This window comes from Rhamphochromis sp. 'chilingali', assembly GCF_963969265.1.
Source record: "Rhamphochromis sp. 'chilingali' genome assembly, chromosome: 4".
Taxonomy (NCBI): Eukaryota; Metazoa; Chordata; class Actinopteri; order Cichliformes; family Cichlidae; genus Rhamphochromis; species Rhamphochromis sp. 'chilingali'.
Window position 1 is genome coordinate 38,920,279 of NC_137948.1, and position 18,989 is coordinate 38,939,267.

General features: G+C 39.2%; 1 protein-coding gene across 1 annotated transcript; it reads left to right on the forward strand.

Moving 5' to 3' along the window:
• Positions 1-937: 937 nt before the first annotated feature.
• On the forward strand, positions 938-18,245 carry LOC308396268 (hexokinase-1-like). Its single transcript, XM_080881454.1, has 18 exons — positions 938-1,324; positions 3,242-3,404; positions 6,180-6,328; positions 7,266-7,385; positions 7,714-7,809; positions 7,916-8,015; positions 8,461-8,644; positions 9,024-9,179; positions 9,271-9,504; positions 9,857-10,161; positions 11,187-11,335; positions 11,640-11,759; positions 11,990-12,085; positions 13,832-13,931; positions 14,162-14,345; positions 14,572-14,727; positions 15,987-16,220; positions 17,012-18,245. The coding sequence occupies exons 1-18, from the start codon at positions 1,262-1,264 to the stop codon at positions 17,160-17,162; spliced, it is 2,760 nt and encodes a 919-aa protein (XP_080737580.1). The 5' UTR covers positions 938-1,261; the 3' UTR covers positions 17,163-18,245.
• The last annotated feature ends 744 nt before the right edge of the window (positions 18,246-18,989 follow it).

Consider the following 18,989-nt stretch of genomic DNA (forward strand, 5'->3'; position numbering starts at 1 on the left):
TCACAAGCTTTAGGCGTCACTGAGTCAGGAGACATGGTTCATTTTACGCAGAGCGTGGTGACGTAATAGAGCCACAGGGGGCAGAGGAGCTGTCCCTGACTATGTATAGCAATGCTGAAGCCTCATCAGCAGTCAAAGAGGGGTGGGGGCTCAAAACATGTGCTGGCTATAGCTAAAGACACATTTTAAGCCCATGTAAGAATAGATTTAAAAAAATATATAAAACACATTTTCAAAATATCAATTAATGTGACTGCAACCTGCAAACAAATGTTTTTACTTCTTGTCTTTGGATGAGTCGTCCTGACTTTTTATATTCTTTGTTACTTTTTGTTTTTAGTTGTTGTTTTTTAATTAAAAACGCTGATTCGTGGATTTATAGGTACATAATGTGTGCAGGTTGCCTTCCATTAAGAAATGTCCTCTCAAGGTCAGGAATGACACTTAGCTTTAAAGCTATATCTCTAGCTTCTGTGTTGCAGTGGGTGGGGTGTGTGCTGCAGAGATAAGAAGCCATCAGTCACAAGTCTGACTCTCCAACGGTGCTGCTGCATGTGTGGAGCTATGAGAAGATGCTTGGATGTTGCAGCATGAATGTGATGTGCTTCAGGCTGCAGTTGGTGCTCAGTGTATTGCAGTAGTGACATCATCATGTGGCTGCCCTGCCTCTCTGCACGTCCACCTCCTGTAGCCGTGGAAACATGGAGACGTGCAAACTCGGGGAAGTCTATGGAGGAGAGTGGCCAGTTATCGTGCGTAAGCCGCTTCCTCATTCAGCTCACAACTCCCGTGCCCCCACTCCCATTTGCACTCCCCTGTTGCCCCCTCCTCCAATTTGCTCCCCACTCTTTCCTTTGCTTCCATGTCCTGGGTTCAGCCAATGGGAGTGCTCAGTGGGGGCAGGGCAAAACAGAACCACCATTCCTGTGCCGAGCTGTTACATCTCCTCAGAGCTAACAGGGAGCTAGCAGCTCAGAGGGAGGAGGCACGGCCAAACCCAGCCTGTGTGTGTGTTTGTGTGTGTATGTGTGTGTGCCTGTCGCAGACTAGCAGGCAGGGCCGCTGCTGCACATTTGTTTCACCAGACTTTTTCCTTTTAACCTTGCCTTGACACAGTGCTCAGGCAAGGCCTGCTTTTGCTTCTACTTCAGGATAAAGCGGGATCAGCGTGAGGGGAAACTGAACAATCTTCTTTTCCCTTCTTCTTCACTGTCAAACCACCTCGTAGTAAGTGACAGCTCCCGAAGGACACGCAGACAGGATGATAGCGGCTCAGCTTCTGGCCTACTACTTCACCGAGTTGAAGGATGATCAACTCAAAAAGGTGAGCGACAGCAGCTTTAAACTGTTATGGTGGTCCTTTTATATTAGACTTCAGAGCTTTGTTATATCACAGCAGCCTAGCGTGTACCCACAGACACCGGCGAACAGTGGCTGCATGCTGGGATCGAATCTTTGGGGTTTATCGTGTTGGGAGAAGAGGATGCACCATTTGGGAGTTACGGGAGGAGAAAGCCAGCATGGTGTTTAATATTGATATGGTGCATTTTCAGTTTGTTAGCAGTATTTGACACAGATGTCCTTGAGCAGGGCTGTGGTCATTGATCGTGGTGAAAGCTCCATCACTGAGCTTTTACGGAGCACTGGTTGCTATGGCATCTGAAGCAGACAGGTGTCTATGAGGGGTTGTTGGCAAAAGTCAAGATCTCCAAGATCCACGATTTTGTCCCCGACTGTCAGTGTCTTTCTTTTCCCAGTCATTCATTTTTACTGTTTCACAGATGTTCTATCCCATTGCACTGTTGCCTTCTTAATTTCATTCCTCTTTTAGTCCATCGTGAAAACACATTTCAATTTTTTAGCAGCTCATAGACGTTGCCATCAGTGAAATCTGAGCCTGATTACAGCTTCTAGCTGCCCATATAAACGGACTCTGTGTTCACAGCGAATTCGTGACTGAACAAACTGGTAAGATATCCCCAGGGAATAGGGGATACGGGTGAGGGCAGTCAGTGTAAGTGGGGGTGGGGTCAAATACTCATGACGTCATGTGTGATATCACAGTGCAGTAGCAACACGTGCCACTGCTGAAGTAGGTTACTGGAACTACTGGGGTAAAAACAATCCTTGAAAGGATGAAAGCTCTTAAACCATGCACATCCTGCAGGGGACACCGACACTGTAACCATATCAAGATAAGGAGTCAAATTTAGTGGCAGCTAGATTTACTATCTGTTATCCAAGTGTTGTAGTAGCGGGGTAGCCTTAGTGTGTAGACCTTTGGTCTTACTAGTATTCTTTGATTAAGCATCAAAGGATCAGGCAAACAAACAAAATTTAATTTAAATCCGTAAGAATTCTGAAAAAGTTTGATACAAAAACATGACAAAAGAAGGCATCACACAGATGCAGTTAAATAACATAAGAAAGAGACTGATAATAGATGCCATATTATAAGTGTCAGGAAAACTAAGAGTGAATAACTATACGAATTAACTGCATTTACATACAACATTAAGAAGATTGGCCATGAAAAAAATCAATATGTTACTTTATAAAGTATATATAGACAAACATCAAAGTTACTGTATTTTAAAAAAAGTTACAGACATGTTTCATTACTCTTGTAGACAAACTCTACAAATCAGGTGACATTTTGGAGAGGCTAATATTAATAATGTGACAGAGTAGCTTGATGGGTAACAAATGTGTGGACTGTCTCGTGGCACAGAGCAGGTTTCAGGCGTGTGGGGTGCCCCATGGCATGCACTGTGATTATATAACAATAACAAAAACTGTCCTCTGTAAATCCTCCCAACAAACATTTCATTCATTAGATGTGTTAACTGTGATGTAACCATATAATGTAGCTATTATTAAAAAATGTTTTGTTGATAATTTAATTGTATCAAAATGTTATGCTGACTAGCACATGGATTCAAGTGTCCAACTTCAGGCTCTTTGCCACAATTAGAGGTACTCCCTGTTTATTGATTTTTGCCCATGTCCTAGAACTCCTGCCATGCCGTTAACTAATTCAAATGACACAAACCCATTATAAAATCCATCCCAGGAAACCCCCATTGTTGTGTTTAAACCACGACAATACTAGTAGGCAGTGTTTACATGTGTTTAATTCATGTTAATTGATATGTGCTCAGGTTGCAAAATATTAGTGTCTCACAGATGTTTAGCAAGCATAAAACGTCCCTAACAACTTCTCTGTGCACCTATTCTTCAGATTGATAAGTACCTGTACTCCATGCGGTTCTCCGATGAGACGCTTAAGGACATCATGAACAGGTTCCGCAGGGAAATGGAGAATGGGCTTGAACGTGACACCAACCCCACTGCCACCGTGAAGATGCTGCCCACGTTCGTCAGGTCCATTCCTGATGGATCAGGTAGAGTGTGTATTAAGAGTCTCACAGAAATCACAGATTATTGAGAAAAGTGCTCTGATCAGCTCAAAAATATTCTCCTTAATTGTGTAAGTGCCCAACAGTGCCCCCAAATGCCCAAAGTCACTGGCAGTTCACTTAATGAGGTCAAACACATGGGTTTAAGCCTTTAAAACTTAAAAATGCTTAAAAATTTGTAAAAATATTTTAACAATATAAAAAATATCACAAAGCTCAAAAATAATTCTGCATTTTAGAAGTCAAAATGGTTCAAAAATAAAGGAGCATTTCCACTATTATGCAGAAGAAGCAGCATCATTAATACCTCCTATTCACACACTGATGACAAAATTTCATCCATACTCGTTGAAGGATGTATTTGTTTCTGTCTGACTGTAAAGAATGTGCTGATGTTAAAATTGTCACATAAGCCTCTTTGTGTTTGTGCTCTGGGTTCAAGCTAAATAGATTACTATTGTTTTAGGCCTGAGGCCAAACAGTCCACACAGCCTCATCACTCAGTGTAACGTACAAGCAGAAGAAAACCTCATAATGTTACATTTAACTTACCTGAAACAGAATCCTCATAGGCTCGTCTAATCCAATCATATCTTTGTGTCAAATATTTTTCTTTACTAGTCTGAGGACTGGCCTGTAACCAGCAAAAGGCCTTTAGTAAGACCATGCAACTAGTTTAAGATGTTACTTTTCTTATATTTTGGGGCTATACTGATAAAATAATAGAGGAACAGAATGTATATTCAGGATACTTTGACAGTCAGATTATTACAGATGATAAAAGATCATTTACTGGGAAACAAACCTCAAAAAGTAGAATTGATGACTAAATATTTGAATGTCTTTCTGCTGTTTTTGGTTTTATTCTTGTATTCAAGTCGAAAAATGAGAAACAAAAATGCAGAAATATACTTCAGGTATATCTTAGTTTTCCTGCAGACTGATGTCCGAACAAGGCAGCTGGACATTCCTGCCTTCTCGCACTATATATAGCCTAGGGTTTCAACATGAGGTGACAGGGATGAAGCAAAGTGCGAAGTTGAAGCTATGGTGATGGCAAAAAAAATAAATAAATAAACATTTTAAATCCATATAATGACAGTAGTGACAAACATGTTGGCAAGGTTGGTTGTCATGATAAGAGGGATAAGTGAAAATTAATCCCATTCCTCTGTCTTGACTTTTTTCTCTGGAAAGAAAATTCACAAATGAACAGCTCAGACTGTAAGTTTTACTGTGTAATAAGATTATACTTGGTGTAAAAGCTAATGAGAGATACAAATGTAGACAGACCAGCTTAGGGTCTTCATCCTAAATCTCACGGATTCTGTTTTCACTATCTTTTATTACTAAAACACATTTATGGAAATGGAATAATTAAAAGGTATTTTAGAATCAAATGGCAGATAGAATCAAATCTCTCGAAAATAATAATAATTTAAAAACTGTAAACCATATTATGTTTCTTTTTTTTTGCCAGTACTACAGACACCAGCCATGCCACAGATAAAGCCTTCTTTTATCAGTGATTAGATTACAACACTAGTTTTGACGAGCTTAGTTAAGAATTTTTGCATTAATTAAACGAAACAGCATCAGGACATTTGCATGCTAGCACTGAGAATATACAACGACATGGGTTATAAAACAGCAAATGCTCTGCGGCAAATCACTAACACTTGTATGTCCAGCCCAGACACACATCTCATTCCAGTCAGGTCAAGAGGATTAATAGCTCAAGGCAGCAAACATTACAGTCATGGCACGACTGAACAGTGTTTTGTTGGAGGGCAGCTGAACTTCTTTACTTAAAGGTTACAACTCTGATTCCAGCAATAGTAAATTTACATCCACATGTTCTGTTCTTATCCAGTGTCAGATTTCAAGAAGAATAAATTTATGTAATTACCTGTAATATTGCACATATAGGTCTGTGTATTCATTTCAGAACAAACTTCACATTTTTTAATCAGAGGGGCTATTTGTTGACATTATGCTTTTCTTTTCTTTTCTTTCCTTTCTTTTTTTTATTTTATTCGGTGGGTTTCTTTATATATTTGATTCTAAGGACAGGCAGCATTCCAACCATAAGTAGGGAGTAAGGAAAATAAACCTGAGGATATGTTCCTCGTGTCTTTGTTGAGAAATGTTGATATAGATCTTTGTACTTTTGGCCAAGAGGGGAGTATTATTCCAAACATTGTCTTTTGTTGATGCTACTACTAACAGCATGTGCTTTGTGGTGGATGCCTGTAAAGCTCCTTTTCTCTTTTAGTGACATGCCAAGCTTGGGAATACTGATGGCCTTAGAGAGAATTAGCAGTGACAGCTTTAATAAAGTATCAAACATTCATTAATTTCTAATCTGCCCTAAATTAAAATTAGAATATTATATTACATTTCTTAAAAAAGAAACACATTTTCACTCCCTTTGCTTGTAAAAACTGTCAAAAAACAAAATGCAAAACATAAATCTACCCAAAACTCACATTTGACCCTGGTAGCCCTAAGTGCAGTCTTTGGGCCACCTATGAGTTGACTTCTGGTATTCAGGTATGATCCAAAATATACATAATATGGGGAAAATCTTCTGTTTTTTGTTGTGTGTGTGTGTGTGTGTGTGTGTGTGTGTGTGTGTGTGTGGGTGGTTGGAATACACCAGGGGGAGGACTAGTTGCAACTGTCTGTCATGAATTGCAATTGAAAAAAAATCACAAAACTCAAAAAGACTAATGTGTGACCACACTCTCAACCTGACAGAAAAGGGGGACTTCATAGCTCTGGACCTTGGAGGGTCGAACTTTCGGATCCTGCGTGTCAAAGTGACACAAGACAAGAAGCAACCAGTTCAGATGGAGAGCCAGATCTATGAGACCCCTGATGACATTACCCATGGGAGTGGGGCACAGGTAACCAAAAATATATTTCTACCATTTTTAAATGTACTAAACATTCTTGTTGTATTCTTCTTATTGAGCCATTCCTCTGTGAAAACATAGCTAAGAAGCAATCAGACATGTTGTTCTCATGCTGTAATCCTTGTCACACCGATGTATCGTAATCACACTTAATTAAGAATATTCAACATTACTGTCTACACACCACACAAAGCAGTTATAGGAAGGCCGACTCAACATTCAGTTTGTGTAAAATGATCTTTGTGACACTTGGGAATAATAAGAGCAACGTCAGAACCTACACTGGCCTACACAGGACAGACAGCTGGCGGCCGTGTTGTAACATGATAACCAAAACATGAATGACTGTCTGCGGCGGTGTGATTGGTTTAGGCCATGACTTACACAGACAGAACAAGACAGATGCTGTTTAGTGAAATGCTGAACGGACAGCTGGTCAGAAGAAATGTAATGTGATATATCACAGGTTTGTTAACAAAGACGTACATTTAGATTGTGACTTATTGTATAATATACAACTCTGTAAACAGTCTTCATTGGTGTGATTTTTTTTAAAAACAATTTCATGCAAGCATACAATTAATCCAATGACTAAAAAGAAAAAAGAAAAAAAAATAGTTTAAAAACATGCTAAGTCACAAGTCATGTCAATATGGGTAGATATCAGCTATCTTTCCAGGATCTCATGATGATTTCTAAAATATGCATGGTTTACAGAAAGGCTTTTAACTGTCTGCAGAATCTTTTATGTTCTTTACATATTTGTTGAAGCATTTTCTAAGTAAAGTTTCAGGGATATTTATGTAAACTGGAAATTGTACTTTAAGGATGCATTAACTTAAAATGATAAAGAAAATGTTACATTTGCGCCAAAATGTAGTTACATCACCTTGAAATTCTTAAAAATGTCTTTTTTGTGTGTCTGCAGCTCTTTGACCATGTTGCAGATTGCCTCGGTGACTTCATGGAGAAACAAAAAATCAAGGATAAAAAACTTCCTGTGGGATTCACGTTCTCTTTCCCATGTGCCCAAACCAAACTAGATGAGGTAAACACTTCCAGTTTAAAGGATAACTGTACCACTCACTGTGCTCATTAAACACGTCATCACTACAATCTCAACATGTGTGGCTTGTTTCTTTTGTTAATAGTTTTAGATCAATAGCTCAATAAAGCCCATAGAATGTAACAGTGTAAATTCATCAATGCATTATATTTTATTGTATGTATTGTATTTATATTAAAGTATCATATTATTGTGTTAATATATTATAGATAATGTGTTTGGCGATGCCGTGACTGAAATAGCGATGGACATATATTTGAGATTGTCTTTGCCCGTCTTATAGTAAATTAAAGTTAGTCTTGTTTTTCAGGCTGTCTTACTAACATGGACAAAGAAGTTTAAAGCCAGTGGTGTAGAAGGCATGGACGTTGTGAAGCTTCTAAACAAAGCTATCAAGAAACGAGGGGTAGGTTTTTGTCTGTGGATTTCATTTGCAAACATGGATAAGACATCTGCCAGGTGGCTCTTTTTTTCCATTTTGTTTTGAGTTAAACATAACCTTGTTTTCCCAGGACTACCAAGCAGACATCATGGCAGTGGTGAATGACACCACTGGCACTATGATGACTTGTGGATTTGACGATCAGCGCTGTGAAGTGGGAATCATTATAGGTAAAAACGGATTTTTACCACTGCATTAGGCAAATACAAATGCCTGAGCCAATGACACTTTTAAAGTAGGGGGAAAAATATCTTGCATTTCACATGATTTGATATGCCCCTTTTAAACAAATAGATCCTTTCCCCAGGCTTTGGAAAAGGTATTTAGCACCTTAAAGCCAACAGGTTTTAGTAACCAAGTGTACTTTATCAGTACTTCAAACCATCCCAGGATGTTGAGAATACATTTTTATATTAAAGTTCTAACCCAGAAGGGCAAAAATCAAGCAAAAATAATGTCTCTCGTCCAAGCTTGGGCAAAAATCACACGAGGTCCTGAGCACTGTACAGAAGCGTGTACACAGTTCTACATGTGGGGGCGCCAAATAAGCTAAATAGCACACTGCATTCTGCTTTGAAGTGAAATAAGAGTTATGTCAGTTGTGCATCCTTTCAGGAACGGGAACAAATGCCTGCTACATGGAGGAACTGCGTCACATTGACCTGGTGGAAGGAGATGAAGGCCGGATGTGCATCAACACTGAATGGGGTGCTTTTGGGGATAATGGGTCCCTAGAGGACATCCGCACAGAGTTTGACCGTGAGATTGACAGAGGATCGATCAACCCAGGAAAACAATTGTAAGATTCCTTTCTTTTTTTTTTTTAAACTAAAGAAGGTTTTGAAAGTTTAAATATCTTTCAGTAAGTTTACTTACTGTAGACTACGATAAGTACAATGCAAGTTAGTTTTTTAAGTTGTGCAGCCAAACAGTAAACGAACTGCATATAATACACAAAAGTATACCAGTATGCTTAACTTCTTTGGGACTAGTTCTCTTTGTTGTTACACATTGTGAAGTTACTGTACACACACCACTATAGATAAAATATAGCTTTGTCCCTTAAGATTACAGTTGAAAAAAAGCATTCTAGTCTGCAGTGGACTGTAATTTAGATGAATAGAAATTGTAGCTGTGATACCTTATATGAAAACACTGTTGTGTTTCTTTCTGATTAGGTTTGAAAAGATGGCCAGTGGCATGTACATGGGAGAACTGGTACGTCTCATCCTGGTCAAGATGGCCAAAGAGGGGCTGCTGTTTGAGGGACGAATAACCCCCGAGCTCCTGACGAGAGGAAAGATTGAGACGAAACATGTATCTGCAATTGAAAAGTGAGACATGAAGGAATAAAATAGTTTTTCCACTTCCATTTTTCAACAGAAGAGTTAAGACCTTTTTAATGTACAATACTTGTAATTTTAGGACTAAGGAAGGACTGAAGAAGTGCATGGAAATCCTGACAAGGCTTGGAGTGGAGCCCTCAGATGAAGACTGTCTGGCTGTGCAGCACGTGTGCACCATCGTATCCTTCCGCTCAGCTAATCTAATATCTGCAACTCTGGGAGCCATTCTTTGTCGCCTAAAAGAGAATAAAGGAGTTGTGCGGCTTCGTACCACTGTCGGCATTGATGGATCCCTGTACAAGATGCACCCTCAGTGAGTAGGCCATAAAATGGGGACTAAAGGGCGCTTTCCAGAGACGCACATTTAGTTTGGATATTATGCACTCCAAAAAGACCTATGCAGCATAGAAAGGATGTACGCCAGATAATTCTTTGAGTGGCTTCAGATTCAGTCCTAAATGAAAAACTCCAGGTTTTGGTCTGTGTGGAAGTTCAGATCTGCTGCATTGTGAATTCCTAAAATCCTAAGTCACAGTTATCCTGTAATTGTGTAGTGTTTTATATATTTCTGCAGCCTGAATACATAATTCTGATGAAAAATAGATTTTGACACATTCTAATACTCACTTGAAGACTCACGAGGAATTCTTTTGCTCTCTGAACAGATATGCCCGTCGTCTGCACAAAACTGTGCGTCGCTTAGTCCCAGACTCAGATGTCCGTTTCCTGCTGTCCGAAAGCGGGAGTGGGAAAGGAGCGGCCATGGTGACAGCAGTGGCATACCGTTTAACTGAGCAGGCGCGCCACATTCAGCAGACTTTGGCAGAATTCCGGTTGAGCAAAAATCAGTTGTTAGAGGTAAAGAAAAGGATGAAGGTGGAGATTGAAAGAGGCCTGAAGAAGGACAGCCACAAGGACGCTACAGTCAAAATGTTGCCCACCTTTGTTCGAAGCACACCGGACGGAACAGGTAATTAAAATGAGACATACATAGATTCGTTTTTTTGTTAGCTCAGGTCCAAGTCAATCATTCACGCCTGTCTATGTCATATATGAAGGCCAAAGGAAAGTAATGCAGATGGAAATATCAATATCCTTTGATACTAAAGTGTTTCGTGTGGTCTATAGTGAAACCATGTGTTATACTCAGGAGTGTATTACCTGTAATAAGGCCACCATTGCATCAGGTAAAATTATTACGTGCTTATAAAATACAATATCAGTGTTTGGTGAAACAAACAGTTGCATTATTTACCACAATAAAAACAGCATTATCAATAATTAAAGCGAGTCTATATGTCATCTCAAAGTAACTACTAAACTACATAATGTATCATGAAACAATCAGTCACTATATGTTTGGTTTTTGGTAATAATGAAAGCAGCGCTTGTGCTAACACAAAAAGCTTGAGTAAAGTTCATGGCACAAGGAGTCAAACAACAGGCTTCAGATATTTAAAAACCCAACAGCTGGACATGTTTACCCAGCACAAGCACTGCTTTTAGTGTATGAGGTGGACTTTATGGATCTGCATGAAAGGATTTTCACAATCCAATAACCAGTAACAGTACAAATGGTCAGTTTATGCTGACTGAAGACACAGCTGACGTTTCCTAGATCTATGTGTTTCTTTCAAAAGGTTTTCTGAAAATAGGTGAATTACCAGATACAGAAGCACACACGAGTAAACGTTGGCCTCACCTTGATAAACTAGCACTACTTATCTGTGATGCCTAATGGCAATTAATACATGAAGGTTAACATTTAGACAAATACTTTAAGATTTAAAAGCCAATAATTCTGTGCCTTATATTTTGTCCCTAATTCTCTGTACCTGGCAGTCAAATATAATTGCTATTTTCAAGTTTTTTAACCATAGAGAGAACAATATTTATTCTAAATTATAACCAGTACAACAGATAAAACTTATTCAGTGGTTGTAGAAATATGTTTTGTGCCTTCTCATGCTCATTTCTTTGGCTTTTTTTTAACAGAAAATGGTGATTTCCTTGCTCTGGACCTTGGCGGAACGAACTTCCGCGTGCTTCTGGTCAAGATTCGCAGTGGGAAAAGACGATCAGTGGAGATGCATAACAAAATCTATGCCATTCCCATAGAAGTCATGCAGGGCACAGGGGAAGAGGTACCGATCAGTTTTGCGTATTTGTTGCAGGAAACAGGAACAATAATCATGTTTAAATAATTCTCAGTCTTTAAAAACTGCTTATTCCATGAAAACAGATTAAACATTTATAGACATTTATAGCAATTTCTTCTCTTTTCCATCTTAATTTCTAGCTACAACAAAATCCATTTGAAACATGCAACTATCCAAATCCAAACCTGCATTGGTGCCATAAAGAATCTTTGTAACTCACATGAAAAAAAAAACACCAAAAGCCATTAGCAGTCCTGACCTTTTCTTTCTATATGATGTCTCTTTCCAGCTTTTTGATCACATTGTGCACTGCATCTCTGATTTCCTGGACTACATGGGAATGAAAAGTGCTCGACTCCCACTGGGTTTCACTTTTTCGTTCCCCTGCCATCAGACCAGCCTGGATGCAGTATGTTCCCTTTTTCCTCAAAGCAAAAACTTTACGTTGCTTTCAATCCAGCTACAACCAAATTACCAAGAAGGCAAAGCATAATGTACAATGTAACGTACACATGTAATGGACACATACTTGGTTAATAAGTCGTTTTTCTGTCATGTTTAGAGAATTGTGAAATGTTATTCAGTCAAATTAAACATTATTATAATTTAAATCATTACTTATTGTTTTGTTATCTTCAGGGCATCCTTGTAACATGGACCAAAGGCTTCAAGGCCACAGACTGTGAGGGTGAAGATGTAGTGGAGCTTCTTCGGGAAGCAATCAAAAGGAAAGAGGTAATCACAGACCAGTTTGGTCACAACAACACGAACACTAGTTAATCCACTGGATTTGACAGAAAGCCCAAAGATGCCATTATTGTGAAAAGTTTGCTACTAAAAAATATGCATCATTTAGTCAAAATATACCCTAAAAGACATAAAACCTAAAATACCCTAAAACCAGAAAAATGGTTTCATTCAGTATTGTTAAAATGATCCCAAATTTAATAGACATAAGTGTATATTTTATACCTCTGACTGCTGCTTGGTTATTGTTACAAAGAACAGCAAAACAATAAGATAAGATAAGATAAGATAACCTTTATTAGTCCCACACGTGGGAAATTTGTTTTGTCACAGCAGTCTTTGCATGGGATATTTGGTGAGATAAAAAAGGCTTTGTGTAAGCTGCACCTTTGCATCCTGTATAATGTAGGCACAGTTTGTCCCTCATATTGTTGCTTCTTTAACCCTCGGATGGTCATAGTCAAAAAAGGGACCCTTTTTTGACTATGACCATCCGAGGGTTAAAAGTGCTGTCCAGGTTCTGACTGACAGCACTCTGAGCAAATAAATGCTTGCCTTCAATGAGCCCCTCAAAGCAGTGTCTTTTAAATAATGAAATTCAGCTATTTTAGAGCTTAACTGTTTTTTTTTTATATTCACTTATCTACCCACTATTTAGAGAACTTTTGTTATTTTGGTCGTTTAAAATCTCATAATTTAAACTTTGTTTCATAAAAACATTACAGAATAAGGAAGGGAAAGAATCTGGATATGTAACCTAACAGACCACCTCATTAAAAACCTTATAGTAAATCCTTAGTAGTAAAGAAGATTGCACATCATATATTCACTCACCATCCACGTCACATGATCACATAGCTGCTAATCCCAGCATACAGGCATCTTTGCTGTGAACTGCAATTTTGCAGTTTCAGCATAAACGCACTTAACCCCACCTCGTACTGTATAAACCTACAACAGAACAACAAATATGACTAATTACTCTCTCTAATAAATTACATTTTTATGAATACAGTTGAGTGTCACTGTTATATCTAGAAAATTCCTAATATCCACATGTTGCCACTTTTCGGTTTCACATATTAATTTTATTTTTTTAGATGGAGAATCCAGTAAGTATTAACCAAAGGTAAATCATTAACTAACAGGTAAAGCGGTACGAGCCTGGACCTGTTTACTGTCCTTATAGCATGCAATAACACCCAGAAGACATGCAGCTAAGAGCAGAGGTCTGGCAGAGCTCCTGAACCTTACAGCTCTTTGAAACTGCTTGTGTAGTTTGTTGTTTCGCCTGTCTAGGAGTGTGGGTTAACCGCATTGTGCTCAGTGTGGCATTTAAGATGTTGCCAGGTGTGATATTGATTCATCTGTCAAAACAACCATCCAGCAATGTTTAGTGAAAAACATGGACTTAACGCTGCTTTAACATCATCTTGGAAAAGTCTTAAGCAACAGCAGCTACCTGCTTTTCTTTAGACTGCAGGGAAAAAAATCTATATGGCTATTAATATAAGTAACCGGATGTAAACACTTCAGTATCATGAGTATGTGAATTAAAAATGTAATGAATATATTCTGGGCATTCTGGACACAACTGATTTTTTGCACGACAGATTTTTTTAATTGAAATTTGTCTATAACATGGAAAGCATACACAAGTTCTTACTGCATTATACGTGCATGTAATATTGTTGTACTTTGATGTGTAAACAATAATTCTTGTGATGTTTGTAGGAGTTTGAGCTGGATGTGGTAGCCATAGTGAATGACACAGTGGGGACGATGATGACCTGTGCATATGAGGAGCCCACATGTGAGGTGGGACTGATCGCAGGTGAGTGACACACAACCTATAACAAAAATATTTTTTCTACAATTATCTTGCAAGGTATGAAAGATGTAAGTAAATATTCATACAACAAAATGATATGTTTATGTATTTATTTTATTAAGCAAAACTACTTTTGTGTTATTTTGCACCTTAGCCCAATACTAATCTACAGTTAGAAAAGAAATTTGGTAGTTCTTTTTAGATGTAACAGCCCTGGCTGTGTATACACTCAGGAACGGGCAGCAATGCTTGTTATATGGAAGAAATGAAGAACATTGAGATAGTGCCGGGTACCGAGGGTCGGATGTGTGTCAATATGGAGTGGGGGGCATTTGGAGACAATGGCTGTCTGGATGACATCAGGACAACATACGACCAGGCAGTGGATGAGAACTCACTCAACGAAGGCAAACAAAGGTTAGGATGCAGCTAGTACCCAACTATTTCACAAATAACAAAATAGCAACACCTGCCACAGTGCTATACTCTCCCCTCAACATCTTGGCCTGTTCAGTAATACTGGATCAAAGAGCAAACAGAAAAATATATTTAAAGGGAAAAAAAGAAAACAAATGGTATCTCTAGTTAAGAGAGCATCTTTACAGCTTACTGACACAGCTGTGTTAATTCTTTTGCATCACAGATATGAGAAGATGTGCAGTGGAATGTATCTTGGTGAGATTGTACGGCAGATTTTGATTGATCTGACCAAGCGTGGCTTCCTGTTCCGGGGACAAATCTCAGAGACACTTAAGACCAGGGGCATCTTTGAGACAAAGTTTCTGTCACAGATAGAAAGGTGGGTGAATCATTTCACACTAACATTATTTTTTTTTGCAATTATTGGTTAGGGCTGTTTTAATGCTATCAAACAATCATTATATACAAACTGTTTATCCAGGAGCAGACATTACAGAATTGTGGCGTCTAAAAAATAGTCTGTCCTATTTAAAGGTAAAATTCACCCCAACTATGTTTTTGAGCATTCAATTCAAACACAACATTCAATTTCTTCAATTAGAAGATAAAGAGCACATAAGTTGTGGTTACAGTCTTCAACCACTGCCGGTTTGGACTGATTTTCAACATTAGAGGGATCAGTTGCTTAAATAAAAAAAGATCAGTTTCTTCTCTCATAGAACTGTTACTGAATGCAGCCACCTGTTATGCTCTAGGTGATCTATGCTATGACATGGATATTCTGACAAATGTGTAAAGTTTACAAAGTTGCGCACAGATGTCAAGCCAGGAGACAGAAAAGTGAGTTCGGTACATTTACATTTACCACTCTTATCAAACATCACAAGTTAATTCAAATAAAAGTTTAGCACCAGAAGTATTTTGCATTTAATAACTACAAAAGTATAAAATTTAATTATATAACTTATATAACTTTACACAGAACACTGTTTGCTTTATACACCTCCTAGCAGGCATAGGCTCCACTAACTTTTACAGAATATTATATATTATCTATCTTGTGAATTTAGAAGATCAGAATATCAGATAAAGCTAATAGCACATAAGAAGTAGTCTATAATACACCTCAGACAAAAAATGCACTTAGTTTGTACTTAGTTTTTTAGCTACAATATTATTGTGTGGGACAGTTTTTAATGTTCTGCCCCTACAGAATACCTGCATAACCATACAGAGGTTAAAAAAGTAATTTGTCTGATGCAGACTAATTTTCATACTGTAGCGAAATAAATGAAAACGGAAGTTAAGAAGAAAATGGTGAATACCAGAAAGCTAGAAAGAGTTAGTAGTACTGTAAAGTATCTGTGTTTATATAAAGCCTGCGGCTTAAACATGCAAAATGCTGGGAAATTAATAGTATACCAGCATGAAAACATGGGATTAAGCTGAAGTATTCAGCAAAAAGCAGTTTTTAATGAGTCACCACACCTAGGAATGATGAAGGAAGGGGGATGTGAGCACTTGAGCTTATGTGCTGTTTAAGCCTACCTTAGTCTCTGGGAACAGCTGTGAGGTATCCAATGACTCTCCTGCTGTTGGCTGACCTCTGACTCTCCCCCCTCCCACCTCTCTCCACAGCGATCGTCTGGCCTTGCTGCAGGTCAGAGCGATCCTGCAGCAGCTGGGGCTCGACAGCACCTGTGATGACAGTATTATCGTCAAGGAGGTGTGCGGCACAGTGTCCCGCCGAGCAGCTCAACTGTGCGGAGCTGGAATGGCTGCAGTGGTGGACAAGATCCGTGAGAACAGAAGACTGGACCACCTGGATGTTACAGTGGGTGTGGATGGCACACTCTACAAGCTGCACCCACAGTAAGAGCTGGGATAGGAACACAATAGAGGGCATGTTTGTGTGAAAGGAGACCCGTTCATTTTAAAATGTTACTGTATTTCATCAGTCTGCAAAGAATTACCCAAGATTACCAAACTCACTGGCCTTACAGTAGCACTGAATTATTTATTCAGTCACTAGGATGGAAAAACATTCAAAAAGTGCTGAAGGACCTATAGTCAACAAATATACTGGTCTTTTTTGACATTAAATAATGCATGTTAGACATTGAAAAGATAAAGCAAATTGTACGTTTGCAGATGTCCAGAATAAAAACAGCAGAAACTGTAATAAACATATTACAACCCATAAATAGCCAAGTATTAGTATGTTATAAATCAACTAAATGTACAATCTGTCTACATCTCTTAGCCTTAAAACACTTTGATCTGCTACCACTTGTGATTCTTTATGAGGACAAATTACAACTATACCAGTTTTTTATATAAAAGATAATTTTCTGAAAAAGTACCTCAAGGCTAACATCTTCATTTGGTTGTTTGTCGAGGGGACTACTGATGGACTCTTGTAACTGGGGTTACAAATTAGGAGATAACTGCACCAATAAAAATCCAGAGGACCTCTTTTACCTCCAAGTCCACACCCTCTCGATAGGCCCGAATGAACCTCCTCACACAACTCTGTGCTGCTTCTAGTTGTAAAGTTTGAATAATATGTATGTCTGTCACCTATGCTGGAAAGCAACTGTCATTTCAAGTTCAGTAGCAAGCTGCCTCATAACCACAGTTTCCTCTTGCTCTCTTTTCTTCAGTTTTTCTCGGATCTTCCAACAAACTGTGAAGGAACTCGCCCCCAAATGTGATGTCAACTTCCTGCTGTCTGAGGACGGCAGCGGTAAGGGAGCTGCCCTCATCACTGCTGTGGGCTGCCGCCAGAGGGAGCTGGATGCCCAGCAACACTGAGCAGCTCTGTCCCAATTGTCCACAAGAACTACCTGCTGCTCCACCATGACCTTCACGCACCGCACAGCCTACATCCATTTCCCCTTGGCAGCCGTGACTCCACCTGTGCCCAACTTGGTCCACCTACAGCCAGAGAGATATACTGCATGCAGAGAATTAAAACTCAGTATCTAAATATTTATTTATACTGCACCAGATGGTTTATTATTTCCGTGTTTGTACATTTTCCTCAATAGCTTGTCAATAACCTGACAAATCTAAACTCCCTTAGGTGTGCAATATTTGTGTACTACTAGTTTTATTTTTATATGAAGCCAGATATATAATTGTATTTATATAGCTCGGGCCAATTTGAATCCCAGAGGTCATCAAGATTTTTGCACCATAGACACAAGTAAATGTCTGCACTTTTTATATGAAAGTTACAGCAGCAACACGTCAATGTAACTTCCCATATGAAGGACCTTCTTGAAGCTGAATGAAGCCGATTGTTTTTACAGGCTCCTTTGGTTGAGAAAAACCAGTTCCAAAAGGGCTCGTTGCAAAGGTTTGAATGCAAGAGTCACGGCTGTTAAAATCTCCCTCATTTTGTGTGCTACATGCTCACACAACGTGTTTGTCTACTAACCCCTTTCTGTGTAACTGTCAGTGTAATTCACATATTCAAATATTCCTGCATCACCATACCATTATTCCTCAAGAGTGGACAAGGTAGAAAAATCCCCAGAGAAGTGTTAGCCCATCCTATTGCTATTCGTAAACTATTAAACTTTTGGTGTTGTGATTTATACCACTTCTACTCATTGTATGTGCAAACAATAAATGTTTATTGGGCCCCAAGAAGAGTGGACATAATGAGCGCTTTTGTGTGTATTTGTAGCTGAGTGTCAGTGTGTCTCACTGTATGACCTGTAGCTTCAATGTCCAAAGCTCTATGGAGACTGCATGCCTTACATCAACACAAAGGAGGGTACCGGATCATTTTCTTTCTTTTGCTCTATTTTTTTTAACATCATTATAGATTTGTGATTGACACAGTAAAAAGCTAATTCATTAAATTATATTTTGTTGTGGAGTAAAACCTGTGTCTCATTCTTTAGCTGTCAAGCGGGGCAGAACTGGAAATGCAGATGGTGAAGTTGGTAACAAGCTGACACATAAAAAGTGCATTAAGTTCACCATTCATCTGATACAAAGGAAGGGCTGTGCCTGTGCCATAGCTTGGTAATTATCAACTATCTTGACTAGATAGTTGACTAGACACTTCAAATCCTGTCTCCCCCCCCCCACCCTGGACCCCCACCAATTCGCATACCGCCAGAACAGGAGCACAGAGGATGCAGTCTCCATCGCACTGCACTCTGTCCTCTCACAATTGGACAACAACAACACCTACGCCAGAATGCTGTTTATAGACTTCAGTTCAGCATTCAATACAATCCACCCCTCACAACTCATCAGGAAACTGACAGACCTGGGCATCAGTTCCCTCATGTACAAATGGTTATTGGACTTCCTGACCAACCGCCCCCAACATGTCCGGCTGGATAACCACTGCTCATGTACAATCACAATGAACACTGGTGTACCACAAGGCTGTGTGATGAGCCCTTTCCTCTACTCCCTCTTCACCCATGCCTGCAGACCTGCCGGTGGTTCTAACACCATCATTAAGTTTGCAGATGACACCACGGTGATTGGCCTCATCAGTGACAACGATGAGGCCGCCTACGGGGAGTAGGTGGATCGTCTGGCTGAGTGGTGCGACACAAACAACCTGCTGCTTAACACCGAGAAGACCAAGGAGCTCATCGTGGACTACAGGAG